The sequence below is a fragment of the Malurus melanocephalus genome, unplaced genomic scaffold (genome assembly GCF_030028575.1).
Source record: "Malurus melanocephalus ecotype Western Australia unplaced genomic scaffold, MMel_1.1 scaffold_459, whole genome shotgun sequence".
Lineage (NCBI taxonomy): Eukaryota > Metazoa > Chordata > Aves > Passeriformes > Maluridae > Malurus > Malurus melanocephalus.
In genome coordinates, this window is record NW_026623691.1 from 412,180 (window position 1) to 439,319 (window position 27,140).

Sequence of the window (27,140 nt, forward strand, 5' to 3'; positions counted from 1 at the left end):
CCCCTGTCCCCAGCAGTGTCCCCTGTCCCCAGCAGTGTCCCCGTGTCCCCAGCAGTGTCCCCGTACCCGCTGCGCAGGGCAGTGATGATGCAGTCGGCGCAGAAGCGGTGCAGACACTCCTTGGTGGTCATGGTGTTCTTGAGCATGTCCAGGCAGATGGGACACATGAGCTCGCTGTGCAGGCTCCGYGGTGACACCACGATCTCCAGACCATCCGTGATGGCTTCCTGGTGGCAGAGACAGGGAAGGTTTTCTCGTGGCGTGGAGCCCCTACCGCATTTTATCCTTGGCAAACGCAGCACAGGTGGGACGTACACGAATACTCAGGCACACAGAACCCCCGGTGCTGCCAGCCCTGCGGTGCTCAGCACAGACCAGCAGCTGCTGGACAGCGGCCAACAGAGGCCACAAAGCTGGCAAGGGCTCTGGAGCATCCCCCAAATGAGGAGAGACTGTGGGAGCAGGGCTGGTCATTTGGAGAAGACGACTGAGAGGGGATCCCATTAATCCACATAAACCTCTCAGGGATGTCAGAGAATGGTGCCAGGCTCTGCTCGGTGCTGCCAGTGACAGCAACAGGAGCAATGCCATGAGTGAAACACAAGTTCCACCAAYATGGGGAGGAGCTTACCTTGGAGGGTGCAGCTGCCCAGGGAGGCCCTCTGGACACATCCCAAACCCCCCAGATGTGTCCYTGTGTCCCCTGCCTGGCCCAGGGGGGTGGCCTGGGTGACCCCAGAGGTCCCTCCCAATCCCAGCAGTGGCTCTGCCATTACCTGGGGCGTTCTCTGCAGCTCGTACAGGCTGAGCTCCCAGGTCTTGCTCAGGGGCTGTGTCCCATTGGTCTGCACGGCCTGCGACATGGCTGTGGAGAGAGGGGACCGGGCTGAGCGCTCAGGGGGCCCCTCGGGATGCTCTGCCATCTAGGGCCACAGTGGGGGTTTGTCCAGCTTTGGGAGTCCCCTGTACCAGACTCTGCTGGGTCACACACAGACAATCCCCCGCTCAGCCCCTGGCAAAAATCAATTCTGTCCTTGAACAAAAGTGACACACAACTGAAGGCCAGACAACTTGAGCCACAAATGACACCTGAGGCAGAAAATATTCCTGAAACACCCACTGCCAAATGTGCCCACGGGTCAGGGAGGGTCTGCTGCCAAACCCAGGGGGAGAGCAAAACGAGCTGGGACACAGCACACAGGCCAAACATGCTCGCTGGGGCACACCACAAGGGCCTCTTCTTACTCCCCAAAATACATCGTGGGGACTTTCCCAGCAGGACTCTGAAGAATGATGAAAGATCAAGAGTGCTAGCAACTGAGACATGGATTTTGCCTCGGGGGTTGCGCACAAAGCCGTTTATTCTAAAGAAATTTAGATTTTTTTATAATAATTTAAACAATTGACCATCAGTCTCTATTCGCATATAACATCTAAAATATGGGTCAAGCTTGTTCTTCTTCTGTTCTTCTCTTRATTTCTTCTTTGTTTTTCCCCAGGGTTTTAGCTCTTTGTGAACTGATCTCTGTATACTAACTCTATCTATTGACTTAAGATTTTTTGTTCACTAACCCAAATAGCTCTCTGCTGTCCGAGGCCTGCACCCCTCCACATCAGTGAAACCCAGTCACTGTATAATTTTAGTTTTCATAATATTTTTAAAACCACATAGAAAAACAGCGTTGCTATCCCATCAAAATTTTAGGATTCTTATATGAGATAAGGCAAAATTAACACACAGAGTCACTGTAGATGTGAAAAAGTTCAGTCAAAATTACAGAAGAAAGCGATGTTTCTGAACAGCAAAAACATCCCCTATTCTGTCTGTTGTGTATAATCACAGAATCTTGGAATAGTTTGGGTGGGAAGGGAGCTTTAAGCTCAATCTCATCCCACCCCTGCCATGGCAAGGATACCTCCCATTGTCCCAGGCTGCTCCAAGCCCCAATGTCCAGCCTGGCCTTGGACACTGCCAGGGATCCAGRGGCAGCCACAGCTTCTCTGGGCACCCTGTGCCAGGACCTCCCCACCCTTATAGGGAACAATTCCTTCCCACAATCTTATTTGTCCCTGCCCTCTGGCTGTTCATCCTTCTCCTGTCACTCCAATTCCAGTTTTACTGTGTAAATACTGTACCCTAAAAACAGAGTTTACCTGTCACAAGGGACATATTCCTCTATGGATCAGAAAAGTCTCATSTCCACTTAGGAGCTCACCAGCCCGGTAAAGGTAAGAAGCCACCATGGCCCAGCTGCAGCCTGAAGCAYGGGGCTGTCCTGCCAGCCTGTCCTGTTTTATTTCAGTTATTCAGCAGTATGGATTTAATGATGACATTARGTGACACATCTCAGCACAGAAAGGAAATGCTATTTCTCTGTGTTCTCATTTCCACTAATATTTACAGCAATTCCAGGTGTGCAGGAAGCCAAGTACCCCATGTGGAGGATTTTTGTGATGTGTTGTTCTAACAGAGGCCAAACACTATCATTCTCTGTCTGCTTCTGAAGCTGAYATTCACTTCACCATCACTTCAGCTGCTGAAACACATCCATGGAGCTGCTAATTCCCAAAAGCTGCAGGAGCACACAGAACAATACAGCGGAGTCCCAGGGCATCCAGCCTGTCCCAGCCAAGAGCCTCCTCTCCCCACCTGAGGGAGGAGCTCAGCCCAGCAGCCCCTGCATGCACAGGTAATTCCTCACCTGAACTCGTGTGCTGGCACCTGTCAGCAGCTCTGGGGGGCCAGGCTGTCAGCAAACCCCTCCATCTGCAAAACAACTGCACCAACACCAACATTTCCCCAAGGAAAGGGTGGGCAGGCCTTGGTGAGGCTGCCCAGGAAGCTCTGGAGTCCCCATCCCTGGAAGTGTCCAATGCAGCCCTGGAGGTGGCACTCAGAGCTCTGGGCTCTGAGAGACATGGTGGGCATCGGGCACAGATTGGGCTCCATGGGCTGGGAGAGCTTTTCCAGCCTCAGAGATCTGGAATTTATCCTGCAGCCATGCCTACAAGGCCCAGGCTCCACTGCCCAGGGCACTGGAGAGCTGCCATGATAAACAACTGACCAAAGGCTACCCATCTGAGCTGCCAAGTGCTTCACTCTCACCTAAGGGCTGCACTGACAGTACTTTCAGATTTTAAGAGGAAAAGCAGTGGCCTTAAAGCCACTGAAACCTGGAGAGATCCACACAGCCCATTCTGTCACTACGAAATACCTCCTCTGCCTCAGGCAAAGGAAACCCAAGGAGCAGTGGAAACATGGTCAGTTCAGGCACGCTGGGTCAACGCCACAAAACACCAAATTATGCTCCACAAAGTTTCTGATCTTCCTGATGATCAATAAAGAAGCCTGCTTAGCTTTTCCCCTGATCCCCTGCAATTTCCAGATCTATACTGGTCCTGAAAATTGCACATGAACAAGGCCTGACTACTCCCCCCTCTGGTACCAGTGGCTCCCAGCTTGGATTGTGGGCTGCAATTCAACCCAGCAGCACCCAGAGCTGGCACCAAGATCAAACACCCAACTGCACAGGCAGGAGGGGCATTTCCACCCAGAACTGACCACGTACCAGCCACAGGTACCAACCTGCAGTGACACAACCACAGCCAGTGAACCATCTCTGCAGGTATCCCATCAATGGAACCATCTCCATTTTTTCTGGGAAAGTGAGGTGGAAAACATTTCTACATGCAGCTGACTCTTCCTTTTAGGACAGCCCACTGCTCCTGAACTTGAAGCACCATCTGCTAAAAGCAATCCTGCATGGCTCAGATCCTTTCTAGAGACACAGAAGCAGGAAGTTTTTCATGAACCGAGGGAAGATTATCTTCCTGTCCTTGACACTGTTTTCAGAGGGAAAACCAGAAAGTTTCTGGACTCTGAAGGTACAACAGACTTTTTATTAACTACTACTGGCAAAGAGACAGAAGATACAGAAAAAAATGTCAAACTTCACATTTGTTCTTCAGTCTGGAAATTTATTCCAGTGAAATCCTACATTCTTAAAATCCCTGGCATAGTTCAGTGCTCCTCTGMATCCCTTTTGCCATTGTTTTTTAAACAAGTCTTACGTGAAGATTTCTCACACTCATTTTCCCAGCTCCCAGTGTGACACAGATTTCACCTCAACAATATCCACTTTTCACCTGTTCAGCATTTCACATCTTTTCCATCTTATAACGAAGGTGGGCTCTCCTCTTCACAGGTCACATGTGYGAGCAGCAGGAGCAATACGCAGTCAGACACCCTTGTGAGCCTTTGTTGCAAAAACTTCTAACACAACACAACAAGCCTTACACATTTATCATCTTTTTACCTTTATGACTTGTCTGATCCCACTGGATATGAGAGGAAAGCAACCAGTCCCACACCAACAGACTGAAATGAAGGGGAGAAACCACATTCACAGAATCATTGAACAGTTTGGGTGGGAAGGGCCCATCCAGTGCCACCCCTGCCATGGCAGGGACACCTTCCACTGTCCCAGGGTGCTCCAAGCCCCAATGTCCAACCTGGCCTTGGACACTGCCAGGGATCCAGGGGCAGCCACAGCTTCTCTGRGCACCCTGTGCCAGGGCCTCCCCACCCTCCCAGGGAACAATTCCTTCCCAATATCCCATCTGACCCTGTCCTCTGGCAGGGTAAAGCCATTCCCTGCGTCCTGTCCCTCCATCCCTTGTCCCCAGTCCCTCTCCAGCTCTCCTGGAGCCCCTTTATGCACTGAAAGGGGCTCCAAGGTCTCCCTGGATTCTCTTAGAACAAGATCATGCCTGTAACTTCTGTATTTTGCCAAACAGTTTTTCCTTGGACTGCAGTAACTGGAGCAGGCCAAGAAAGAATAATGCTTGAAGGAGCAAACGACACTGACACAACTGTCCATTCCAAGGGWRGTTCCCACCTTCCTTGGCAGACACCTTTTACACCACGACACCACCTTAACCAGAATTACTTGGACCCCTGCAAACCTTCGGACCAACTCAGGCTTCAAGCACAGCAAAACCCCTGAGCACCAACTGCAGAATTACAGGGCACACCCATCTGTCACCGTCACAGACAGAGATGATTGAGAAGCCAACGCATTACACCTCAACAACTCTGAAGAAAACCAKTGGGGATTTAAAAACTTAAAGTCTTGTTCCTGGAGGGCTGGGAGACAGGCACTTACAGGAAAAAACAGCAGTGTGGATTATCCTGTCTGCGAGGCCCTGGGATCTCCTGCCTGCTCACTGACTGGGGAATTTAGGCTGTGATGTCCTTCTTCCAAAAGCGCTAGGAAAAAGATTCCAGCAGACCCATATCCACCTTCCAACCTCTGACAATGCAATACATGTAATTATTGATTCCAACATGGACATGACCAACAGCAGGGTGGACATTTGGATATCCCACTGTTGCCCCTGTCCAGTGCAAGTAAAACCCAGCTGGCAACAAGCAGAGCAGAGCTGTGGGCAGCCCAGGGAGGAGCTCAGCACCAGCATTCTGCCYTTCCCAACTTACCCTTCACAGATTTCCACCCTCAGATCCACCAACGTGTAGCAGCTCCTTGGTGTTATTTCTGGAAACGTGTCAGTTCTGAAAATGTAACATTTCCTGAGCTTTGTCTCAGTACTGACCTTGATGCTGGTCCTGCTTTAACCAGGGAGGAGGGGATGCCATCAGACATCCCTCACAGCCTGSATTATGCTCCCAAATGCTTTGCAGTGCCTGTTTTAGCCCAGGCAAAGGCTAAAGAACATCTGCAGTGGGGTTGTGCCAGCACACCCTGAGATCAGAGAAAGATGGAGAAAGAGCCCCCAAACCCAACTCAGGTGTGACCATAACCACGCCAGCCCCTAYTTTAACTTTCTGTGATACTTTCACCGAAAAAACACCACTTTTGAGGAAAAAAAAAATGCATCAGGCTATTTAAAAAGAAATATTACACACATTTTTGGAGAGTATTAAAATCTTAGGAACAACTGATTTTTGTTCCAAGTTGTAAAAGGTAAATATTTAGAATTAAAACAGAAAAAAAGTTAGACCTCTATTYGGTGTGCCAAGTTCAACAGCACCTTTAACCATTCTGGTTTTTCTTTCCAAAGGATTAGTTCCTATAAAAACAGGTATCACAGTGGACTTACTTGGAAATTTAACAGGATTAGAGTTTTAAATTTTACTCTCCCATACTATGACAGATATTGGGCACAGACTGCRCATTTTCACAGAGTACTCAATTCAATCATTCATTTCAATTTATTCAATTCAAGTGTTCTGAAACATAAGGTTTTTTCTGCTTTTACTTTTTGGCTTAGAGCTTGATTTGAAAAAAAGCAATCCACACAATCTGGAAGACACTATTTGAAGGAATTAACCTTCCCTGGCAGCTCAGATGGCTTCATACMCAGTTGTAATCTAGCACGACTGCTACTAGATAATAATCAAGTGTGTTTAGTATTTACTCCAAACCTTTTTTCCTCTCTGAATCAAAAAATCCCCAGGGAACAGCCAAATCAGGTTCTGGCCTGGAACTCCTTTTGTTCCCAGCTCTGAAATTCCCTGCTCAGTGATCCTGAACAAGGATGGTACCACAGCTGGCTGTGCCTCCTGTCCCTTGTCACTGYTTATGTTGAGCCTACTCTAATTATACCCTGATCTCCAAAGGGATAACCTTAAGGGAGCAAAGTCCTGCTGAACTGGGTTTAGTTCATTCAGCCATCAGGCCTTGGCCTCCCAATCCTTTCAACGTCCCAACATCCCTTACTGGGAAGGTTTTCATTTCTATCTGCAAACTGAATTCAATATTCTGTGACCATGTGCAGAGTCATYRTCTCTTGACACCATCACACCCCATSTMCAACAAATCCAACTGCAGGGATTGATGTTTGATGTTCAGAGCTGCAGTGAGAGCACCGTGGCTCTGCAGGGCAGCTCCAACATGAAGGGTTCAAGCTGTCCAACATCCAAAAGATTAGGGATGACTTGGTATCCATCAGATCAGCTGGGACAGGCACCAAAACCCCACTGAAAATCCCGAGGTGCTGTAGGCTCCCACCACAAGCCACACATAGGGCAACAATTACTGCAGATACTAAATCCAAAATGAGGAAGTGTTTCCCGTGACAGAAGGTATAGGGACAGACAGAATGAACTGCTAAGAGGTGCTGGGCAGTGGAATTCACAGGGGAAATGAATCCAACCTGAAAGCACAGAGCCAAAGGGCACTGGAGAGGGGCTGTGGATGCCCACTCTGGGACATAGCACATGATGTGGTGGTGATCAGACTGACTAGCTGGCCCTGCTTTTGCCAGGGGGTTCTACTGCATGGTCCTGGAGGTCTCTTCCAACCCAAATTATCCTACTGATGGGGTTCTTTCACTTTACTGAGGGGGTTCTCTCACTATCAGAGACCTTCACCCTCAGTTTTGCTGTGCAGAAAGGTGAACACGACCTTCTCCTGTCCTCCACACACTCTCTACAATCCAGATGGCCAAATATCCCCCTGTGAGCATCCTCCTTACCCACATRAGAAACATCAGAAGGCTTTTTGGGGACAACAGTGATCCCCAGATTTATACAAAGTGGAATCTATTCCTTTGAACTCCAACAAGGAGGGACCTCACACACCCGCTATGTTCTAAAGAATATCTAGCAGGTCTGTTTAAAAATGGGGGTTTCCTCCAAGAACACACCATATAGCCACATATCTGAGAACAAGAACACCTAGAACAGAGCTGTAACAGTGCAGATCAGCCGTCAACCTGCAAATTCATGAGGATCAGAGAGATTAAAACATGAATGTTACCAATGAACAGCTCCAGCTATTCACAGGACACCTGAAAGCACATTCAWGGGCTAATTTTGAAATGATCACCAAACATCATTATCATTAATGCTKATGGGAATGGGAGCTCCCTTGTAAACAAATGCCTGCTGTGGTTAAAACTGAGCTCACAGAGCTTCCACAGAGCCACCGCTGCAAATACTTTGTACACATTAACTACAAGTCTGTCAGCGAACAGCACAATCATGGCCAATTAAAAGACTATTAAAGATGGCAAATTAATATAAACTATGAAGCTGAGACTCCACACACCAATTACACGCTTCAAAAGCAAAATCGGCCAACAATTAACAAGTACTTACACGGGGCTTTCTATCCTCATGATGTGTCAGCTTACAGGCAGACACACCCTCTGAGTGTGTGTGGGGGACAGAAACTGAATTTGATAAAAAACGGGAGAAGAGACACAGAATCACATCGTATCATATCATCACAGAATCATGGAATGGTTTGGGTTGGAAGAGACATTAAAAACCAGCCCAGCCTGCCAKGGGCAGGRACACCTTCCACTGTCCCAGGSTGCTCCAAGCCCMAATGTYCAGCCTGGCCTTGGACACTGCCAGGGATCCAGGGGCAGCCACAGCTTCTCTGGGCACCCCACCCTGGCAGGGAACAATTCCTCCCCAATATCCCACCCTAACCCTGCTCTGCCAGCTTTAAAACCATGTGGCCCTTGTCTCTTATGGAGCATGAACCAATACCTTGCTGAGCTGAGCTCCATGAGGAGAGAAACCATCCCACAGCAGCTCCTGGGCAGCAATGTGGCTGGGAAATAAGACAGKAATCAGACTCAGGTCAGGGCACAGCTCCTGGCTGCTGAGCTGGGCTCTGGTAAGCCGTGTTTAAAAGCAGCTGCATCATCACAGCCCTGACCACCAGCAATGCCTTTGTGCCATTCCAACTCCAGTCAAAACTGAAGGTGCTGAGAATTCTACACCTAACAATCCCAATGTAAGAGTTTGCACCTGGCTCCCTGCCATCCTGTCTTCCTACTCTATTTACAGAAGGAAATTAAGAGAYTGACATTCAAATATTGTGATCAATTACATAAATATGGTCCCACTATGGCTGAGAAAACAATCTAACTACAGTAAAACCAGAAAATTACTATTAAGACACAAATTTTACATTCAGCCAAGTAAACTCTCACTGAACATCACATAGTGGGTGACCAGCACAATAGAGAAGTCACTAATGCAATAAAATTATCTGTAAACACATAAGTGACGAATGTCCCCTACACTCAGGGCTATGCCAGGTCCTACTTTTAAAATACTGAAAAATCCATGTTTTGTCACTCTGTAAAGAGCAGTCAGCAAAGAGAGACAGCCTCAATGCTGCCCCAGAGCACTCCCAGCCAGGAGGGAAAGATGTGTAATTAATTCAAGGGCCCAGACTCAAAACTGTCCCAAAGCAGGCAATAAAACTGAGGAATGCAGAGAAATCTGAGGCACAAGCACCGTTTAGCAGCCCCGACAGTCGGTAACACYAAAAACCTTCTCCCAGCATGACTAGCCCTCTCAGCCACACCACAGCAGAGTTTTTCATTTTCCTGACAATTAGTCCCAAACTCCCATTTTTCCACAAACCTAACAGCATTTCCTTTCATTTCCATTAAAATCTCCCTTCCCTGAAAAGCAAGTAATGACACCTAATGCTGGGATTAAGGAATGTCTGGAAGGCTGCTGGACAGATGACATCTGACAGAGGGAAAAAATAATATTGGCATTTCTGAAACCCGCTGGTCTCTTACAGTTTCTCGACTGTATCTGCTCTCCTATGAGTGTTTTGCTCAGTTCCTTGAGATACAGAACCTTCCAGCCATATTCCAAAAGAGCCACTGCCAATTCCCTGAGATGGATCAATCCCTGGAGCTGGGCAGAAATCCCAGTCTGGCTGTCAAGCTGCTCCTTGTGCCCTCACACAAACCATCTGCTGTGATCTGGGCACCTCTGCAAGGGCTTCCTGAACCCAGCATTAGCAGCAGAGGCCAAAAGGGGATAATCCTCCAGGTTTACATGTCAAGGGCATCAGGGGAAAAMCATCCAAATTAAACTGTTGATCAAACTCTAGGCTATTGTATCACAGTGCTGGGATACACGACACAAAGGTGTGATTTGAGTTGGTGCTTCTCTGCGTATTTAGAACCGGAGAGCACAGCAGCACAGAAGCACCCTGAGGCCAGGTACATCCATCCTGTAGAGATGAGGCTCAAAACTCTGTTTATTCTAACAAGGTCAGTATTGTGGCATCAGTGACCTGTTCACATCTCTTCCCAAACCATTCCTGTCAGCAACCTCCAATCCTCAGTGCCAGCTCATTTCCAGYTCTGTACCCCACCCTCTCGGACATCTCCAATGCTGCAAAACCTGGAATACACAAAAATACCACAACATTTCCAGAGAACTATCAATCTATATCACATCAGATGGCTCCAAGGAGTCCAGAGTTCACCTGCTCAAACTCATCACATCTTAAACCCAGGCTATTCCTGAATTACAAACCTTAGATTTTTTTTTAATCTCTAAGGATTATTAGGAAAAGGAAACTTCTCAGGTTTTGGTATACACACACACACAAAAGCAAACGTCAACCACTGTCCTAATGCATCAGGGAGTAAGATTATTTTAATCATTAAAGCTCAAATCCTGAAACTCAGCCTTTCACACCATCTGTATCTTGTCCACAGTAGCATTAAAATATGTTACACCATTAATGCCTTCTGCCAGGGGCGGAAACAAACAGTGAAAATTGTTAAAGTAAATAGCAACTTTTCACKGTTGAGATGGGTCAATAGATCAGGCTAGTACTTGACCTCAAACGTGCCAAAGACCTTTGTCAACAATTCATCTAGAAAGGAAAACAGCCATTACCAAGCTGGAATTTAGCCCTGTGAAGCCACAATATCAAGCAGAATTGTGATTTTTTCCTACCACTAGTTTAATTTTATGCCAAGTTTCTCATATTATGAGCCATGCTGCTGTATACTCTGTGTGTGACTACCCAGGTGAGGTTCAAAAAATGAAATTCTTAATCTCTTAAATTAACTGTGGACTTCAGCATTAATAGCCAGCTGGGAAGGAGAAAAGCCAAAGCTCCTTTCTAAAATTCATTGCAGCACTATATCAGATCAGAACAGGAGGGATAAAAGACTGAAAACTGGGGAGCAAACAAAAGCAAAGCTTCAAAGTGAAGAAAAGTTGAATCTGTCACAGCAACTAAATTATACAAACAATTCATGATACATGTTGCCTTAGGATATTTTTAATGAAATTTAATTCTTCCGTGCCCTGTTCTGCTGGCTTATTTTTTGAGGCTAACCACTCTCTTGCTGGAAAGAACAGTTGCTGAAAGCAACAGCCGAGCACTCCAATCAGTAAGGCGAAGTTTAATAATTTCAGTACCTCTGCTGTGACCTTTAAATTTGCTGCACATTTTAACACAAATCCTGTGAACATCCRTGCCCTACAATTCAGAATCATCTACATCCCCACAAACGCTGTGGCTGCCAGGATCCCAGGTTCCTTCCAAGACACTGTAACACCAAAGGTGTGTTGAAATAACCACACCAGATCCCSAGCTCCAACACCTGAGGAGCCAGCACAGATCTGCTCCGACTTCTCTGGGAAAACAATGTGGYTTTGTTATTTTTCATGGACGAAAACCTGCTCAGGATCCCCTCAGACTGCTAAAAGAGGTTTCCAAGCAAATTTTAAGAAACATTATAAAAGCTGAAGGCAAACCCCCTGAAATTTCAGGTGCACCACTCTCCCCAGACGACCAGGATGGAATCAAGCGAGCCACTCGTCCTCCCTTCAGCACTCAGCATCCCTACTGTCCATGCCATTCATCAGCAGAAATGGCAATGAGCAGCACCATCCTACTGCACTGATATTGTAGGAGAAATTCTGAGAASATCAGACCAGGAAATGTGCCTGTGTGCCCAGGCTTTGCAGAGGCACAAGGATTTCTCCCCCACTTGGCAGTGAAGCGACGACCAACAGCGACAGAATTTTCTTGATGAGAACAAAAAGACAGCTTGGTTATTAATAAACAGAAAATAAACTTCCCCACTTGAGAGACAAAACGACTCAAACCATATTATGTCTGATTGACTTAATAGCTGCAATAAATAAAGAAAAGCAAAACCGTCGATTTGGCAAGCAGGCAGCTCTCACCTAAAACTGGGCAACAGCAGAGAGCAATTTGTGTTTCAAGGACTCCCTCCCAAGTAAGATTGTCCATTTTGTAAACATTGCTACAGGAGCAACACTTCACACAGTTTAACCCAATAATTACACAGAACAGTTCAATACTATCCCCCAGAGGTGAAGAGTAAAGAATGGATTAGGTTTTAATTAGTGAGCAGAACACTACTGCTAACTCCCAGCTGTCAGCAAGAGAGCTCCAGGATCCAGAAGTGGGGGGAAAGCAGGCAGGGGTAATTCCTCAAATACTTCTCCACCACAACAAGTCTAAACAGCTCCACAATATTGGATGCTGCTCATTCCTTCGAAAATTAAGAATTTAAGGTCAGCTTTGAAGGCTACTTATTTGCATCAACAGAAAACCAAGCAGAAGTAAGCTGAGGCTCAACAACATTGCTTCTCCGATCTCCTTACTCTCTGTCTGCATCACTATTAAATTGCTAATCTATTCACAAAAAATGGTAAAAAGTATTCAGGAAAAAACATAGTCAGGAAAAACCAGAGGAAGGAATTCCTTTACTCCAATGCTTCTTTCGTGAATGTTGCTAGAACTGCTGCTTCAGTAAGAGGAGATCCAGCGCTCCTTCTAAAAAAAAATACAACTAAGCAGTTGCAGATTTAAGTCTCATTTTAAAAGCTCCTTTTCCTCCCCTCATTACATTCTTTTTGTAAGCAAGGGACAGTTAAAACAAAGGTGAAGAAATTCACTCAGCCCACCATCTATTTCACATACAAAACCAATGGCTTTCCTGTACTTCAATGATAGCAGAGCACTGAAAATACCAGGAACCTGCTCTGATCACCCAAGATGCCCAAACAAATCTTAATACTCAACCCATTACCAGGCATCACTCCTAAAACACATAGCATCACTGATCAAGGGAGATCCATGCATATTATTTCACCTCTAAGACATGACAGGCAGGGCTTTTCCCAGCGGCTGCAGCAAGGCTGGTGCTTCAAAGCTTTGAAGCCAAAGGTCAAAAACTCTAGCCACTGATGAAATGAAAAAACATCTCCACTGCAAAGTCTGCATTCCTCTATTACCACAAAGCTGAATGCAGGCAATAATAAGGCAGTTATTAAACACAAAGAGTGGCAATTCACAGCAGGGAGGTTTAAAGATGCTCTCAATTTGCCTGTCACTGCTGAAAGCCACACCCAGCCACAGACTTGTACCTGACACTGCAGCTCATGCTGTCCAGTGAAAACTCCTGCCATCTCCAGACAACTGATAAAAGTTAATCCTTCCAACAAATAAATATTTTAATGCAAAATATACAGTCACCCACTTCCACTGCTGTGATAGCCAGAGCCTCTGTCTTTGCTGGCAGCTGAACGTCAGCTCTGAGCTTGACAGGATGTATCAGAAAGTCAAATTATCTCATTACACAAGTTTTTAATGGAAACACAGATGAATACAAATCAGAGCACCTCTGCAGGGAACTCCTATGACAAATCAAGTCTTTGTCACTAAATGAATGACACTCGATTAAAGAATTCTCCCCGAGCAAAAATAATTTCACCCGCACACCARGCACGTTTTTTCAAACGCAAGCAATTCCCTTTAATCCTTGAAAGCCCGTGTGCAGTGCAGTTATCACACAGAGGTACAACCACTTCCAATCAGGGCTGGATTAGGAATTATCATACTGGAAATCATCTYTCTCCACTAGCTGTCCTCTGGATTTCTGTGGAATTAGGCACTTGATCCCATTATTTTCCATAGAAGAGAGTCTGGAAAACAAACAKCTTACAAAAATCCCGAGAATATTGCTCAGTGCTTGTTTCATATGCACACGCTGCTGTAGCGTTGGTGCAAGGAAGGCGAGAGACACTGAAGAGCTACTGCAGAGCGCAAAACTTGGCAAGAAACAGGTGCTAAATTCGTACGAGAAGCACTGGGMGCGACGAGGAGGGAGGAGGCACATCCTCAGCTCCCGGCACAGATCCCTCTGCACCTGCTGCCCTGCGGGAAGCGACATTTTCCCGGGAACAGGCGGGTGGCTGCCAGCCCTGCCAGCACCGCTCGATTCGGGCTCCGGGACAGACAAAAGAGCGGCAGCGCCGAGCTGTAAATCATAAGCAGGATGGTTTTGCGCSGAGGGGCGACCCGCGGGGTCGCGTCCCTGCGCTGTCCCTCAGCGGGGATGGCAGCGGCCGTGCCGCGCTGCTGCGGCTGCGATGGAGCCGGGTGAGCCCGTGAGCGGCTCCGGTGTGCACTGCACACMCGCACTGACACACACACCCGTGCGTGCACACACAGGGACACAGCCTCACACACACTGCTGAATCCATAGACAGGCACATCCCGGCCGCTCTGGGCTCGCCAGCCCCGCGCCGGTCCCGGGGGCGGCCCGGTGCCCGCGGCCCTGCAGCACGGCCGGGCTGGGAGCAGCCGGGGCTCCGGGCTGCCACGGATCGCTGGCCACGGCTCCTGCCGGACACCCCCGGCCCCCGCCCCGCCGGAACACCCCTGCAACCGCCCCACCGTCTCCCCGCCGAGGGTCAGCCCCGCTGGGGCACCGCACCCCGGTCCCGGCCCCACAGGGAGGGAGAGCACCGGCGGCGCCCCCGGCCCGGCCCCGCGCTCACCGCCCGCCGCAGCCGCGTCCCTCTGTGGCCGGCGGTGCCGCCGCAGCCCCCGCAGCACAATATGGCGAGCGGCGGCTCCGCAATGGAGCTCGGGAAATAGAGGGGAGTTACATATTCATGGCCGGGGCTGGGCAGGGGGAGCGCGATCGGGGCGCCGCTCCCGGGCCGCYCCGCGCCCTCCTCCGCCCCCTTCCTGCACGGCCGGGGCCGCTCGCTGCTCTCCCCGCCCTGCCCGCACGTCCGCCCCGCCGCCGCCAGTGCTCCCATCCCTTCCCTTTTCCCGTTTCCGGGATGCGGCACCGCGCCCTGCGGGGCTCCCTCTCCATTGACCGCTATCCACGGCCGGAGCGGCGGAGCTGCCGGTTCAGATCGTGCGTCGGGAGAAATTCCTTCTCGGAAAGTGTGATTGGACATTGGAATGGGCTGCCCGGGGAAGCGGTGGAAGTCGCCGTCCCTGGAGGTGTTTATAAGGAAGGTTGGCTGTGGCACGGGGTGCCATGGCCTGGTTGACACGCTGGTGTTGGGCAAAGGTTGGACTCGTGATGCCAGCGGTGTTTGCCACAGGTTGGACTCGTGATGCCAGCGGTGTTTGCCACAGGCTGGACTCGTGATGCCAGCGGTGTTTGCCACAGGCTGGACTCGTGATGCCAGCGGTGTTTGCCATCGCGGTGACCCCGGGGTTCCGCAGCAGCCCCGGAGCGCGGGGCCGGACCGGGTGGGCCCGGGGACTGCGGGGACGGGGTTATCGCCGCAGGAACGGGTTATTGCTGCAGGGACAGGGTTATCGCCGCAGGAACGGGTTATTGCTGCAGGGACCGGGTTATTGCTGCAGGAACGGGGATACTGCCGCAGGAATGGGGTTATCACCGCAGGCACGGGGTTATTGATGCCTCACTCCCGTGTCCTTGGGCAGCGGTGGGGCTGTCACCGGGCCTGGTGGGCCCATGGGCTCAGGAATGGGGTTATCACCGCACGAATGGGGTTTTTGCTGCAGGAGCAGGGTTATTGCCTAAGGRACGGGGTTTTTGCTGCCTCACTCCTGTGTGCTTTGGCAGGAACGGGCCCCAGCCCCTCAGGACGGATGCCCGGCCTGGGACCGGCCTGTGTTGGGCCCCGTTCCCCGTTGCCCTCAGAGCCCACTCCGGACAGGGCTGTGCCCGCAGCCCGAGGATGTAGCTGGACCCGGGCAGGCAGGGCAGGGTGGCACGGAGCCCAGTGYCATCCCCACACATCCCTCAGACAAGGGACAGAAGCTGGGGAAAACTTGTGGTGCTTCTGTTTGGGATACAAAAATGCACACTCGGGTGTTTCGAACGTCTCCAGCCCGCTCCGTGCTCCCAACGTGAAATGAACGTTTTTCTCCCCGAGTCTTCACTTTAACATTTGGTAAATTAACATTGTTTTTATGAGCTTTGGGTCTTTAGAGGTGCCTTCACTGATCTTGGCATCAACTGTTTCATAGCAATAGCAAAGCAGTGCACTTAGTGTAATTAAATCTGGTGTGAGGAAAAAGTGAACAGAGATCAGACATGGCTTTGAATTAATACCTCAGTCTTTAATCATGCAGCAGCATAATTAAGATTATTCGATATGGAGTATTTAAGGCAACCCAATATGGAGTATTTAAGGCAATTCAGCATGAAGTGTAAGTTTTACTTGAGTGGTACAATTAGTCTTCTCATAATTAGAACATTTTAAAAGTCCTGGTTTGGACTTTCACCTCTCCTTCCAAAGCTTCACATAGTTTTGAGAAATTCTAACCCATGTCAGGTTATTGCTAAGTAACTGTTTTCATGGAGCAGCTTTCACTCCCTGACACTCCTTATGACCTACACTGCAGCCTATATTACTGACCCATACAAGAGTTTGCTAAGGTAGCCAGTGATAACATCTCTGTTTCCTAAGTGGGATCAAATGCCTCCAATAAATCTCAGAGGGAGTCAGCTGTGGACAGGATTTAATAATCCTTTTTTTTTGTTCCTGATTAGGTTCCTTAAAGAATTATTTTTCTGAAGTGGGTTGTGTTGAGCACTTTCAGTGTTCAAATTCAAAGCTGGTACAGAGTGAAATAAGAGATTCTGATACATTCCTCTCTTTAAAATGACAGTAGAGAGTCAATTCAGAACTAATGACTGATTTTTTTCTTGACATTTCAGCTTTGCATCAGTGCCAGGGAAAGGAAGGTGTTTCTGTCAGRTTATTGTTGTACCAGGATTGCCTTTTGGTGAAAATTGCTTCACTTGTTAATTGTCTGCAGTACCGAGGTGAGTGAAGAAATTCTGATGTTTATGTTCCACTGTTAYTAAAATCTGTTCTGTGGGAGAAGAGCTTAATGCTGCACAAATCAGATTTGCAGAGTGAGAGAGTGCAGTTTTCAGGAAGGCAGATCTGCAAAGGCAGATGGAGTGCAAAGTGAGTGGGAATCCCTGAATTCCAGAATGGTTTGGGTTGGAAGGGACCTTAAACTCATCCCATGGGCAAGGGTACCTCCCCACTGTCCCAGGCTGCTCCAAGCCCCARTGTCCAGCCTGGCCTTGGACACTGCCAGGGATCCAGGGGCAGCCACAGCTTCTCTGGGCACCCTGTGCCAGGGCCTGCCCACCCTCACAGGAAAAAATCTAGTCAAACGCAAAACTACACAGTGTAAATTAGCAAACTATGAACATTTCTAGGAACCTTTTGCTGAAAGAGAACCCAAAAGAAATTCAGCACAGTTAASCTGTGCAAGTGGTGTCCAGCTCACCATATTTGTAAGAATATTTATTTGATTTTGATTTATGTTTCCTGTATGATTTAATAGGGGCAGCCTAACCCTCCAGCCCGAGTTACCCSCTCATGCTGTGATCCTGCACACCAGTGCAGACAGGAGAGCCTGGGAGATGGATAATATTGTATTTCAATACAGTACAATGCTCTGTTGGGAGCAGTTTTGTTCTCCTCTGCAGCAGGAGAGCTGAGAGAGTTTTCATCAGCTCCTGCTTTCCACTGACCTGCTGCAATGGAAATATTTTTCCTGTTCCTTGCAGCAGCGAAATAATGGCAAAGAGAATTACTCCAGCCAGCTGAGAAATTGTTTCCATGTCATCCTTCTAGGTAAAATATTTATTACCTTTTAAAGTGATTGAAGGTCACCCATTCACTTACTTTCAGAAACCACCATAGAGAGAGAAGGAGGAGAAAATACTCCCATTAAAAAAAATCTGGAGGCAGGGAACTGTAAATAGGAGGCAGAAGGTGCAGAAATAAGAAGAAAATGTCCATGTTAGTGCATTACAAATAAAGCAGAGCAAACAATCTATGTGATCTCCARTGGAAAATGTTTGATACTGTGAGTGGGAAGGAAAAGGAATTAAACAAGATTGCTCTGCACAAGTTGGTATTGTGGCTGTAGGGTTAAAGGCTTGGTTWCCCCTCCAGGGCATCCCCAAAATGTTGATGTAYCTGACTCTAAGGGAGCCTTAAGAASCYCATGGCTGCAATGCACTGCTCRAGCAGGGAGTGAGCAGGGACATCGAATCCTCCTCCTCCTCTGACGGGAACAGTGGTAGGCCAAGTTCTTTAATGCAAGTTGTTTATAAGAAGGCAGGGAAAAAATATTTTAACTCTAAACTCTCAATACAGCCCAAAATCTCTGGCAGTTGTATGGGCAGGAGGTGTTCCAGTGTAGGAACAAKGTGAGCAATCCCACAGCCACAGCTAGGGAACAACTACTGATTGGTARTAATTCAGAAATATTTTGTATTTTCCAGGTAGTATTTTCAGAGCAGCATTCARCTGCGTGGTTCAGAAAGTGATTGTATCAGCAAAGTAAAAACTGAAATCAAAACTGGCCAAGACTTGGAGGAGCAGCTGCAAGGGAACATTATCTGCTTCATAAAGTGAAGTTTCAGGCAGTGATCAAAGGGTTTTGCCAATTTAATAATTGAAGGATAGTTCACACCCCCTCAAATTACAGAAAAAGGTGTCTGAAATTTGGATTCTTCAACATTACACAAGGCAAACCCCAAACTCACTTAGACTGAAAAAATTCATGATGTTTCAGAGTATTGGTTCTTTGAGTAGACATTTTATGTCTCCTTAGCTTGGGAAATGTCCCCAAGGCAGATTAAAACATTGGACTAAAATAGAAGAGATGGCTCATTAGTGGTATTGTTTGCAAACATGKGCTTAACTGGACTTTTGGAGAAGGGTAGCATGCACCTAATGGCTGGTGTTAAATCTGCATTTATATTTAAGACAGTGTATTAACAGGTGTAGGGAGACAGCATGTAATCATGTAATCAGATGATTAGCTTATTACAAATATTTTCMTTTGCTGGGATTTTTATTTCAGGCTTTACCTTTATCCGTTTAATGCAGCAAGGTAATTAATTACACTTATTTAAAACATGTTGTTTATCCACCACAAACCCAAATTTTCCTTGTAACTCCTTTTTTACTATTTTAATTACAATTAGTGGATTGAGGGTAAAGAAATCTCTGTTTAGTTGGGTTTTTTACGTTGCTTCCTCAAAAGATTTTGCACATCCTTTCAGAAGGGCCTAGGTAGTGTCAGGGCAAAGAATGCAGGATGCTCCAGCTCTGGTGCCTAGCAGAGGTAGTTTGAACTGAAATAGGGGCACGATTAAACCTTTTTACAGCTTTTTAATTTGTCATTCAGCAAACAATCACTGTCCTGCTCTCTGCAGTAAGGAAACCAGGGCAGTTAAAGCCTGTCAAATGCAGAGAAATTCCCTACATAGCATTTTGAAATTTTAAAAAATAACAAAAAACATGTCGCTGTTGGCTAGACAGCAGACACAAAATGACGGACACAAAGACACACATATACACACACAAAAAGTAACTACTTTATTCTGAGACAAGCCTTTTTTATCCACTTTAGCAACTAGTGTATACATTTGTGTCAAACATACATTAATTAATGAAACTATCATTTTCTACCCATCAACATATAATTGGTAGGTTTGCAGAAGCTACAGTGTCGTCAATGTTTTTAGTTTGACCACCTGCGTTATCAATTCTACATTCTGATCTCTTTTTCTCAAAGCARCCAAAGACATAGTGCTTTTCTCCCATGCAAGCTGTTAACGCTCCCTACAAAAACCTACATAGAAAGCGTTGCAAAGATAAGGTCAAAGATTTCTGAGGGTGGACGTGTTTGTGGGATTAACTACAAGCTGAGACTAAACCACAGTTAAGCTGTCTCTTGCACTGATGAACTTCTCATTTGTGGTGAAAAATTTGTGCCCTGGAAAACAAATTTAGCACGGGCTGTTCTCATCCTCGGGCTGTGGGCAATATTTTAAATAYGTGCAATATTTTGRGGGTGTGACACAAGACAGCACAACAGGAAGGTTAGAAAAAGGAGAATATTGGGAGGGAGAAGCAATGCCTGCACATGCACACAACTTCTGGGATCCAAAACGGGAGCTGGAGGTGGGTGTGGATGGAAACTGTGCCACTGTCTCTGTATTGCGGCCTGACTTGTAGCTGATTAATACATCTACTGATCTTTATTTAGGTGCAATTAACAGCCTTTACACAACMGCTGCCTGGTGATATTTAAGGTAATTATCTGGTGCCCTCTCGTGGAGYATGAGACAGATACAATCGAATAGAGACTTCTTTCTGCTGTTACCGATTTATTTTTCTGCCAGTGAATGGCCCAACCAGGAGCCTTTGCTGAAATCATTGAAGGTTTATGCTTGCACTGAAAATCATGCAAAAGGTAAATAAGAATAAGGAAGATTTGATCTGTTGTGTTGATCTTTACAAGTAGTGACCAAGATTTAAAACGTAGTCGCCAAAAGCATATTTTTTAAAGAGACAAGGAGAAGGCAAAAGAGAAGAGGGCAGAAGGAAGGAAAAAAAAAAAGAAAAAGAAAAAAAAATCAGGATACGTTTTAGTAATTCTTGGCTTGAGCATAAGGTACAGGAAAGGAATGACTGTTCCTTCCCTGTTTTGATGCCTTATAGCACAGAGTTACCGTGTTTGGTMGCAGTCAAAGCCTGTGATTTCCAACCCCACAGTTCCCTGTGTGGAGAGGCTCAGTGGGTGATGGTGTCACCCTTTGCAGAGGCTGCTTTCACTGTGCACGCCTATCCCTGAGCTGTGTGCTTCAAACATCACTGGGGACATTTGTTTTTCACTCACTTGGTTTTTCTATTACTTGARCTTCACAGTGACCTCAAGCAATGATGGGAAATCAATGTTTGCCAGCCAGGTCCTGGTCCCAAACCCACATGGGACTCACCCAAGCAGCTGTTTCCGTTCCTTCGTGACACACCTTTGCTCTCTGAAGGGTGGGAGTTCCCTGAACCTGTTCCTAGAACCCTGCCTGGCAAGCCCTGGGGGTTGGGTTCCATAGATCTGAGCTCTGACTGATTTGGGGGTGCTGGAGCATATTGCACAYGCGCTTCAGCCCAGCAGATTTCAGCAGGATTTTGCAGCTGGAGTTTCTTTCCAAGATCACAGTTGTCAGCCTCATGATTTGGGATCTGCAGTGGACTTTGGTAKGTGCCGGGGATGGGCATTATATTGAGGTAGAGATCCAAAGAAAAAATAATTTCTCTTTTTGGGTCCCACTTCCCYTCTTCTTTGATTAGTTTCAGGCCAAGGGGTGGAAAAGCAAGATCGTGGCTGTATGTTGTCACTTCTCTTGAAGTCTGTGGTTCTGCTGTTTGTCAAGAGCTGCCTTTCAACCTACAGCAAGAGCACAGTTTGCAGAAATGCAGCCTGCACCTCTTCTGTCTCACACATCGGCTCCAGATTTGCAGCAGGAGGAGAAATGGGGTGTGTAATGCAGATTTAGGGACACAGCACATATCCATACATCAACACACACACACTGACTACAGGAGACCTTTTGGGATTCACTGAAGTGAGGCACAGGGCTAGTGAGAAGTATAGAACTATTTGCAATAATGGTTTCCACAGCATTTGTAAAGAACCTGGATTTGTGAAGTCCTAATTCTCCACAGGGTCTGGAATGAGGAGAGCTGTGTTGCCGAGTGTCTCTGTACAGTGAGACGAGAAWAGCAGTTCACCCTAACTCCTGCATTGTTCTTTTTTTCTTCAGAGAAAATCTGCCAGAATATGGATTTGGGAGTTAATGGCCTGGAAGTGAAATCCCACAGAACGGAGTGTCTGTGCTAAAAGTTTTCAGATTTACTGCTGTCTTTAAAACAACCAGTGGAAAGGCTACAACCAGTTTATGGCTCAGAGGGAATGATGGAACAAGGCAGTCTTTCCAGATAAAGAAAGTTATTTTATTTTCTGGATAAAGAAAGTGCAGTCATTTTCGATTTCTGGCAGGACCTCTCTCCCCACAATATTTGTCTTGTACAGTTAGAAATGGCAGCATGAATACATTGTGTTTCCATGCCCCCCTTCATGGAAAGATCAATCCTGTGCCTGAAATTGTGAGTCAYGGGGAGTTTATTTCTCAGCGTTGATTATCACAATGTATGTGAGCAAGTGTGATCAAAGCAGATCATTTACAAGGCACGGCAGTGTGGTCTGGCGGAGCAGCMCTGCTCCAGAGCCGAGCACAGGGCTTTGGAAGCACTGACAGATTGCTACAATGTTTATCATTGTTACAGCTTCCCTGGGAGTCTGGTTTAATCGAATTACCATAACAGTGGGAGCACACTGGAATAAAAATCAGAACTCTKTTATGTGGCTGGTGTGACTGGGAATGACAGATATTGCAATGAATACAAACCAGGAGGATGCTAAGGGTGACTGCTGCTCAAAGAAGCCTTTTCTGTACTCAGAACATTAAGCTGGGGTTTTCTTCCACGCTCTGCTCTGAGCAGCCACTTCAGGTGTTCTGCACTGCCCTCTATTCTTATACACCTCTGACCTGGCTCAGCTGGCAGGAGAGCTCTGGTCACAGAATCCCAGGGTGGTCTGGGCTGGAAGAGACCTTAAAGCCCATYCTGYCSCACCCCCTGCCATGGGCAGGGACACCTTCCACTGTCCCAGGGTACCCCAACCCCCATCTAGCCTGGTCTTGGCCGCTTTCCAGGGATGGAGAGAATTTCTCCCCAATATCCCAWCTGTACCTGCCCTCTGCCAGGATAAAGCCATTCCCTGTGTCCTGTCTCTCTACCCCTTGTCCCCAGTCCCTGTCCAGCTCTCCTGGAGCCTCTTTAGGCCCTGGCAGTGTCTCTGAAGTCTCCCCGGATCCTTCTCTTCTCCAGGTGAGCACCCCCAGCTCTCCCAGCCTGGCCCCAGAGCAGAGAGGCTTCAGCCCTGGGAGCATCTCCATGGCCTCCTMTGGACTGGCATCAACCTCTGATCCAAGTTCAGGTGTGTGGAGCAAGCCAAAGCTGAAGTTCTGGTTTCTCCCCAGGTCCAAACTTGTAAACTGCAATTCAATTTGAAGTTGAGTTTAGAAAGCTAAGGAAAGGAATTGTGAATGTATGATTTGACAGATTTAATCAGAACAACAAAAACCTGATTTTAAGTTCTTAAAAACATCTTCATTGTTTTGGGATTTTGTTGGTTTGGGTTCTTTTTTTTTAAACTGTTTCTATTACAGCTTTTGAATAAAAAAATGAGAARGAAGGAATTGGAATGTAGTCATTCTCTCCAGGCAGTGATTCCATAGCATCTGCATGCTTAAGGTGCATAAATCATACGTATTTTCAAAAAGAACACGGGAGTCTTTGCAAAATGCATTTTCTCAAAGGTCACAGCTAAAGATTCTAAAGTACCTTGAAGTTAGTGGAAGCAGGTGGGAGAGAGCTGGTGGCTCAGTTTTTCTGGGAGTCACAAAAATCATGTTTTTTAGTGATAATTTAGTACCATAGGGAACACTTCCTTGAAATAAAAARTTAAAACCTGACAACTTGAAACCTTGGAAGCAATTTAAGTGGCACTGTTTGAAAGGAGTTCCAGGCATCTCTAGTGAGAAGCTAAGGATGGAACTTTCAATAGATACCAAAGCTTTGACTGCCAGAAAAAAAAGTCAGCATTTTTGGGAGCTTTGTTCTAAAATTCTGTGTTCTTTGCAGAACCACCTGTTGTGTTACAGGAACAGCTGTACCAGAGGAAATCTCACAGGAGGCAGTTTCAATTTGTGAAATCTGGTGGGTCAGTGGCTGATTTTGCAGAAGTCTTCTGGGTTGGTGTGCCTGGGGAGGGGGGACCTAATCCACAGCACAAGGGAGGAATAGCTTTCACAAACTTCCAGGCCTGGCACATGTCCTGGTCCTGAACAGGAGCAGAGAAACAAAATCTGTGTCTAAACAGGTCAGGGACACAGAGTTGTTGGACAATGAAATGATAAAGTACACACCTGATCCCACAAAGCAGCCAAACCCATTTTTTTTGTCCTTCTTGTGAAATAAATGACAACAGCAGTGTTGATCAAGGGAAATCCAAACGGGCCACCCTGCAGAAGGATTTGTCCAAGGCACTTACAGACCAGGAACAGCCACTGTMTGTGGCATCTACTCATCCCCAGCCTACAATAAAAAGTCGAAAACACGTACATCAAATACCATGAATGTTGCAGCAGAGCAYTGGCCAAAAGTCAAAGCGCTCTCTGGTGCTCTCTTGGACAAAATCCCTCTTAGTTTCTGGCAGTTTTTTGGTGATAAACTAGGAAAGATGATAAAGAGAAGTCTTGGAACATGGAGTGAAGATAAGGAAGCCGTGTGAACAACTTGACAGAGTGCAAAAAGGACAAGAAGGAAGAAGCAGGAGAGAAAGTGGTTTGGCAATCAGCCTGTGAGAGGAGGATGTGAAATGTGGTGATTCAGTGTTAGCCCCACATTGTTTCCTCTTGTACAAATTCTTAAATTACTCAGGGTTTCTGCACCATTCCCTGCCTTTTGTGGGAGCTGGGACCTAGATTTCCTTCTCCAGATGAAGAGGTGGGTTGTTCTCTGTCACACCAGGGCAAGAGGACTCATTCCTGGAGCAGATTTCCAGAACTGCTGTTTGTTGAGATTGAGATAATGTCAGCTGGATGAGCTGAGCTGGGATGCTCATCCTGCAGAGGAGAAGGTTCTTGGGAGACTTCAGAGCCCCTTCCAGTGCATAAAGGGGCTCCAGGAGAGCTGGAGAGGGACTGGGGACAGGGGATGGAGGGACAGGACAAGGGGGATAGCTTTAAGCTGAAGGAGGGCAGGGTCACATGTGAAATTGGGAAGAAATTGTTCTCTGGGAGGGTGGTGAGAATCTGTGACTGCCCCTGGATCCCTGGAAGTGTTCAAGGATTAGAGCAACCCGACTGTGGTGGAAGGTGGCCCTGCCCAGAATGAGATGAGATTTAAGGTCCCTCCCAATCCAAACCAGTCTGGGATTCTGGGATTCTAAGTTGAGGATGCTTGGAAGGCTTCTGCTTTATAAAGAAAATTAATTGCCTGGTGACCCTCCGAAGATTGCCTGGAAACTTTCTAGAGCATTGTGAGTGGCCAAAAGTTGGGCATCTGAAAAATGGGTGGTGTGCTGGGTCAGGAGGGACTTCTGTATGGAAAGATTTTATCGGAGGAGGAGAAGGAGGAGCTGGAGGAGGGATGCTCTGTCACCAGAAGAGCTGCGGAGGTGAACGTGCAGGAGAGGGCGCCCGACAGCAAGGAGTAACTTCTGGTGTGCCATCTTCTCATTAAAGCAGGGAGAGAGCAGCTACTTCACAGTTCTGGTTGAGGTTATATTTTGCATAACCTCAGAGAGTTCAAGTGGCCAACTGAGCAGCCATAGTGTTGGTAGCTGGTGCATTCAACACGAGTAAAAATCACTCTGATTACTTATTCCAGCAGCTCCAGCYTCCAGTCAGTGAGGGCTGGTAAAGATGACATTGCACTGGAATTAGACATGTGAGAGCAAACTGGGCAGGAAGTGTGGAGCTTCATTCCTTTCTCGTGTGTCACACCACCACCTCAGGGAGAAATTCTCTYCMTCCCTGGAAGTGTCCCAGGCCAGGTTGGATAGGGGTTGGAGCACCCTGGGATAGTGGAAGGTGTCCCTGCGGCACTGGATGGGATTTAAGGTCCCTCCCTGCCCAAACCATCCCGTGATTCTGTGATTCCACACAAACTTGGTCTAAATTTGGTCTAAATTTCCTTCTTTTCAGAAGGTTTTCACTTTGCACAAGATAAAACTCTGGAACAGCTCAAGCTCTCGTTGAGCCCTCCCCAGTCTTTTTTGTGGTTTATTGTTCTTGCCCATGGACCAACAATGCAGCCACTGCCTTCGGCTGGAAGCCAGCAGCCAAGTGGAGAGCAGCGACAAAGAGAAGGGAGGAGGAGCAAGGGAGAGTTTGACCTCACAGCTTTTGTTTAGATTGTTGGTTCTTTTTAGTATTTCTCTTGGGATTCTTAAGGTATTTGGGGAAAGAGAAGGGAACCACAGCCAGATCCTTATGTATGCTTAGTCCATAATTTAAATATTTTTATAATCTCTTTTTTTCCCCTTTATTTTATTGGTTGTTTAAATAGCTACAAAAATGTATCAGAGAAATGGAGAGTAACATTTTGCAAGATTGTAACTYTGGGCAGCGTGCCAAGTGAAAGGTAATTGTTGACAGCATTCCTAGGTTTGGTTTGCATATTGCTYTCAGTCGGCAACAGGGATCCTAACAGCCCCATTCTACTGTACAGATAAAATGCTCAAAAARCTTCATTTCAAAATGGGCTGAGTGGCTGTTAAAGAGCATTAACACCCACGATTTCAGCCTCCTGCCCTATTCTGTGCTCCTGGGCTCTCTGGTCCTTGGCAGAGTGCTGAAAGACCCGCCAATTCCATCCAGCATTACTGGAAGAGCAAAAGCCAGCCTCCAGGCAGTGCAACTGCTAAACTCCGGAGTGCCATCAGGACAGAAACAAGGCCACTGCTGCTTCTGCCGCTGGTTATTTATAGACAGGCAGGAGCTCATTTGTGCATCTGAACACATCGAGGGAAAACACATTAAGGCTAATACAAAAAAAGTCACCCCAAGGAGAAATTCTGTCTGGGTTCAAGTGGAAGAAAATCACTGTGAGAWCAATTAAATATTGCACCAGGTTGCCAGGGAAGAGGTAAAGTTTCCCTCRCTGGAAACATTCAAGGTTTGGCTTGACAGAGCCCTGGACAGCCTAACTCAAGGGTCCTGCTTCCAGCAGAAGTTTGGAGCAGATGGGCTCCAGAAATCCCTTCCAAACTGGATTTTTCTGWGATCTATGATAATACTTTTAATCATCATGTTTCCAAGCTGGGATAACAGAAGAATGTTGTTATTTTCTCTCATGTCAGGAAAATGAGGATTCCAGTGCCTACGGAAATACTAACTTTATTATGAAATAGAAAAGGAAGGAAAAGCAGTAGTTGCATTTCACACACATTAGTGCAGCTGACTGTTGGCAAAACCAATCTGGTAAAGTTGAACTACATAGGTAACCAGGAGAATATACCCTAAACATAATCCATAAACATAATGCAATCATCTTTTTTTTTTTTTTTTTTTTTTTTTTTTTTTTTTTTTTTTTTTTTTTTTTTTTTTTTTTTTTTTTTTTTTTTTTTTTT

The 27,140-nt window shown here is 46.8% G+C and overlaps 1 protein-coding gene across 2 annotated transcripts in view; it reads right to left on the bottom strand.

Annotated features, from left to right (window-relative positions):
- The window catches only part of RNF2 (ring finger protein 2), a 20,895-nt gene extending 5,837 nt beyond the window's left edge, over window positions 1-15,058 (bottom strand). The window contains exons 1-3 of one of the 2 annotated variants that reach the window (XM_057380556.1): window positions 14,624-15,058; window positions 777-865; window positions 67-227 (exon numbers count right to left, since the gene is read on the bottom strand). In XM_057380556.1, the coding sequence (XP_057236539.1) occupies window positions 67-227; window positions 777-863 (248 nt within the window). In that variant the 5' untranslated portion in view covers window positions 864-865; window positions 14,624-15,058. The remainder of the gene's footprint in view (window positions 1-66; window positions 228-776; window positions 866-14,623) is intronic. The other variant, XM_057380557.1, reaches the window with a different exon arrangement.
- Between the last annotated feature and the right edge of the window lie 12,082 nt (window positions 15,059-27,140).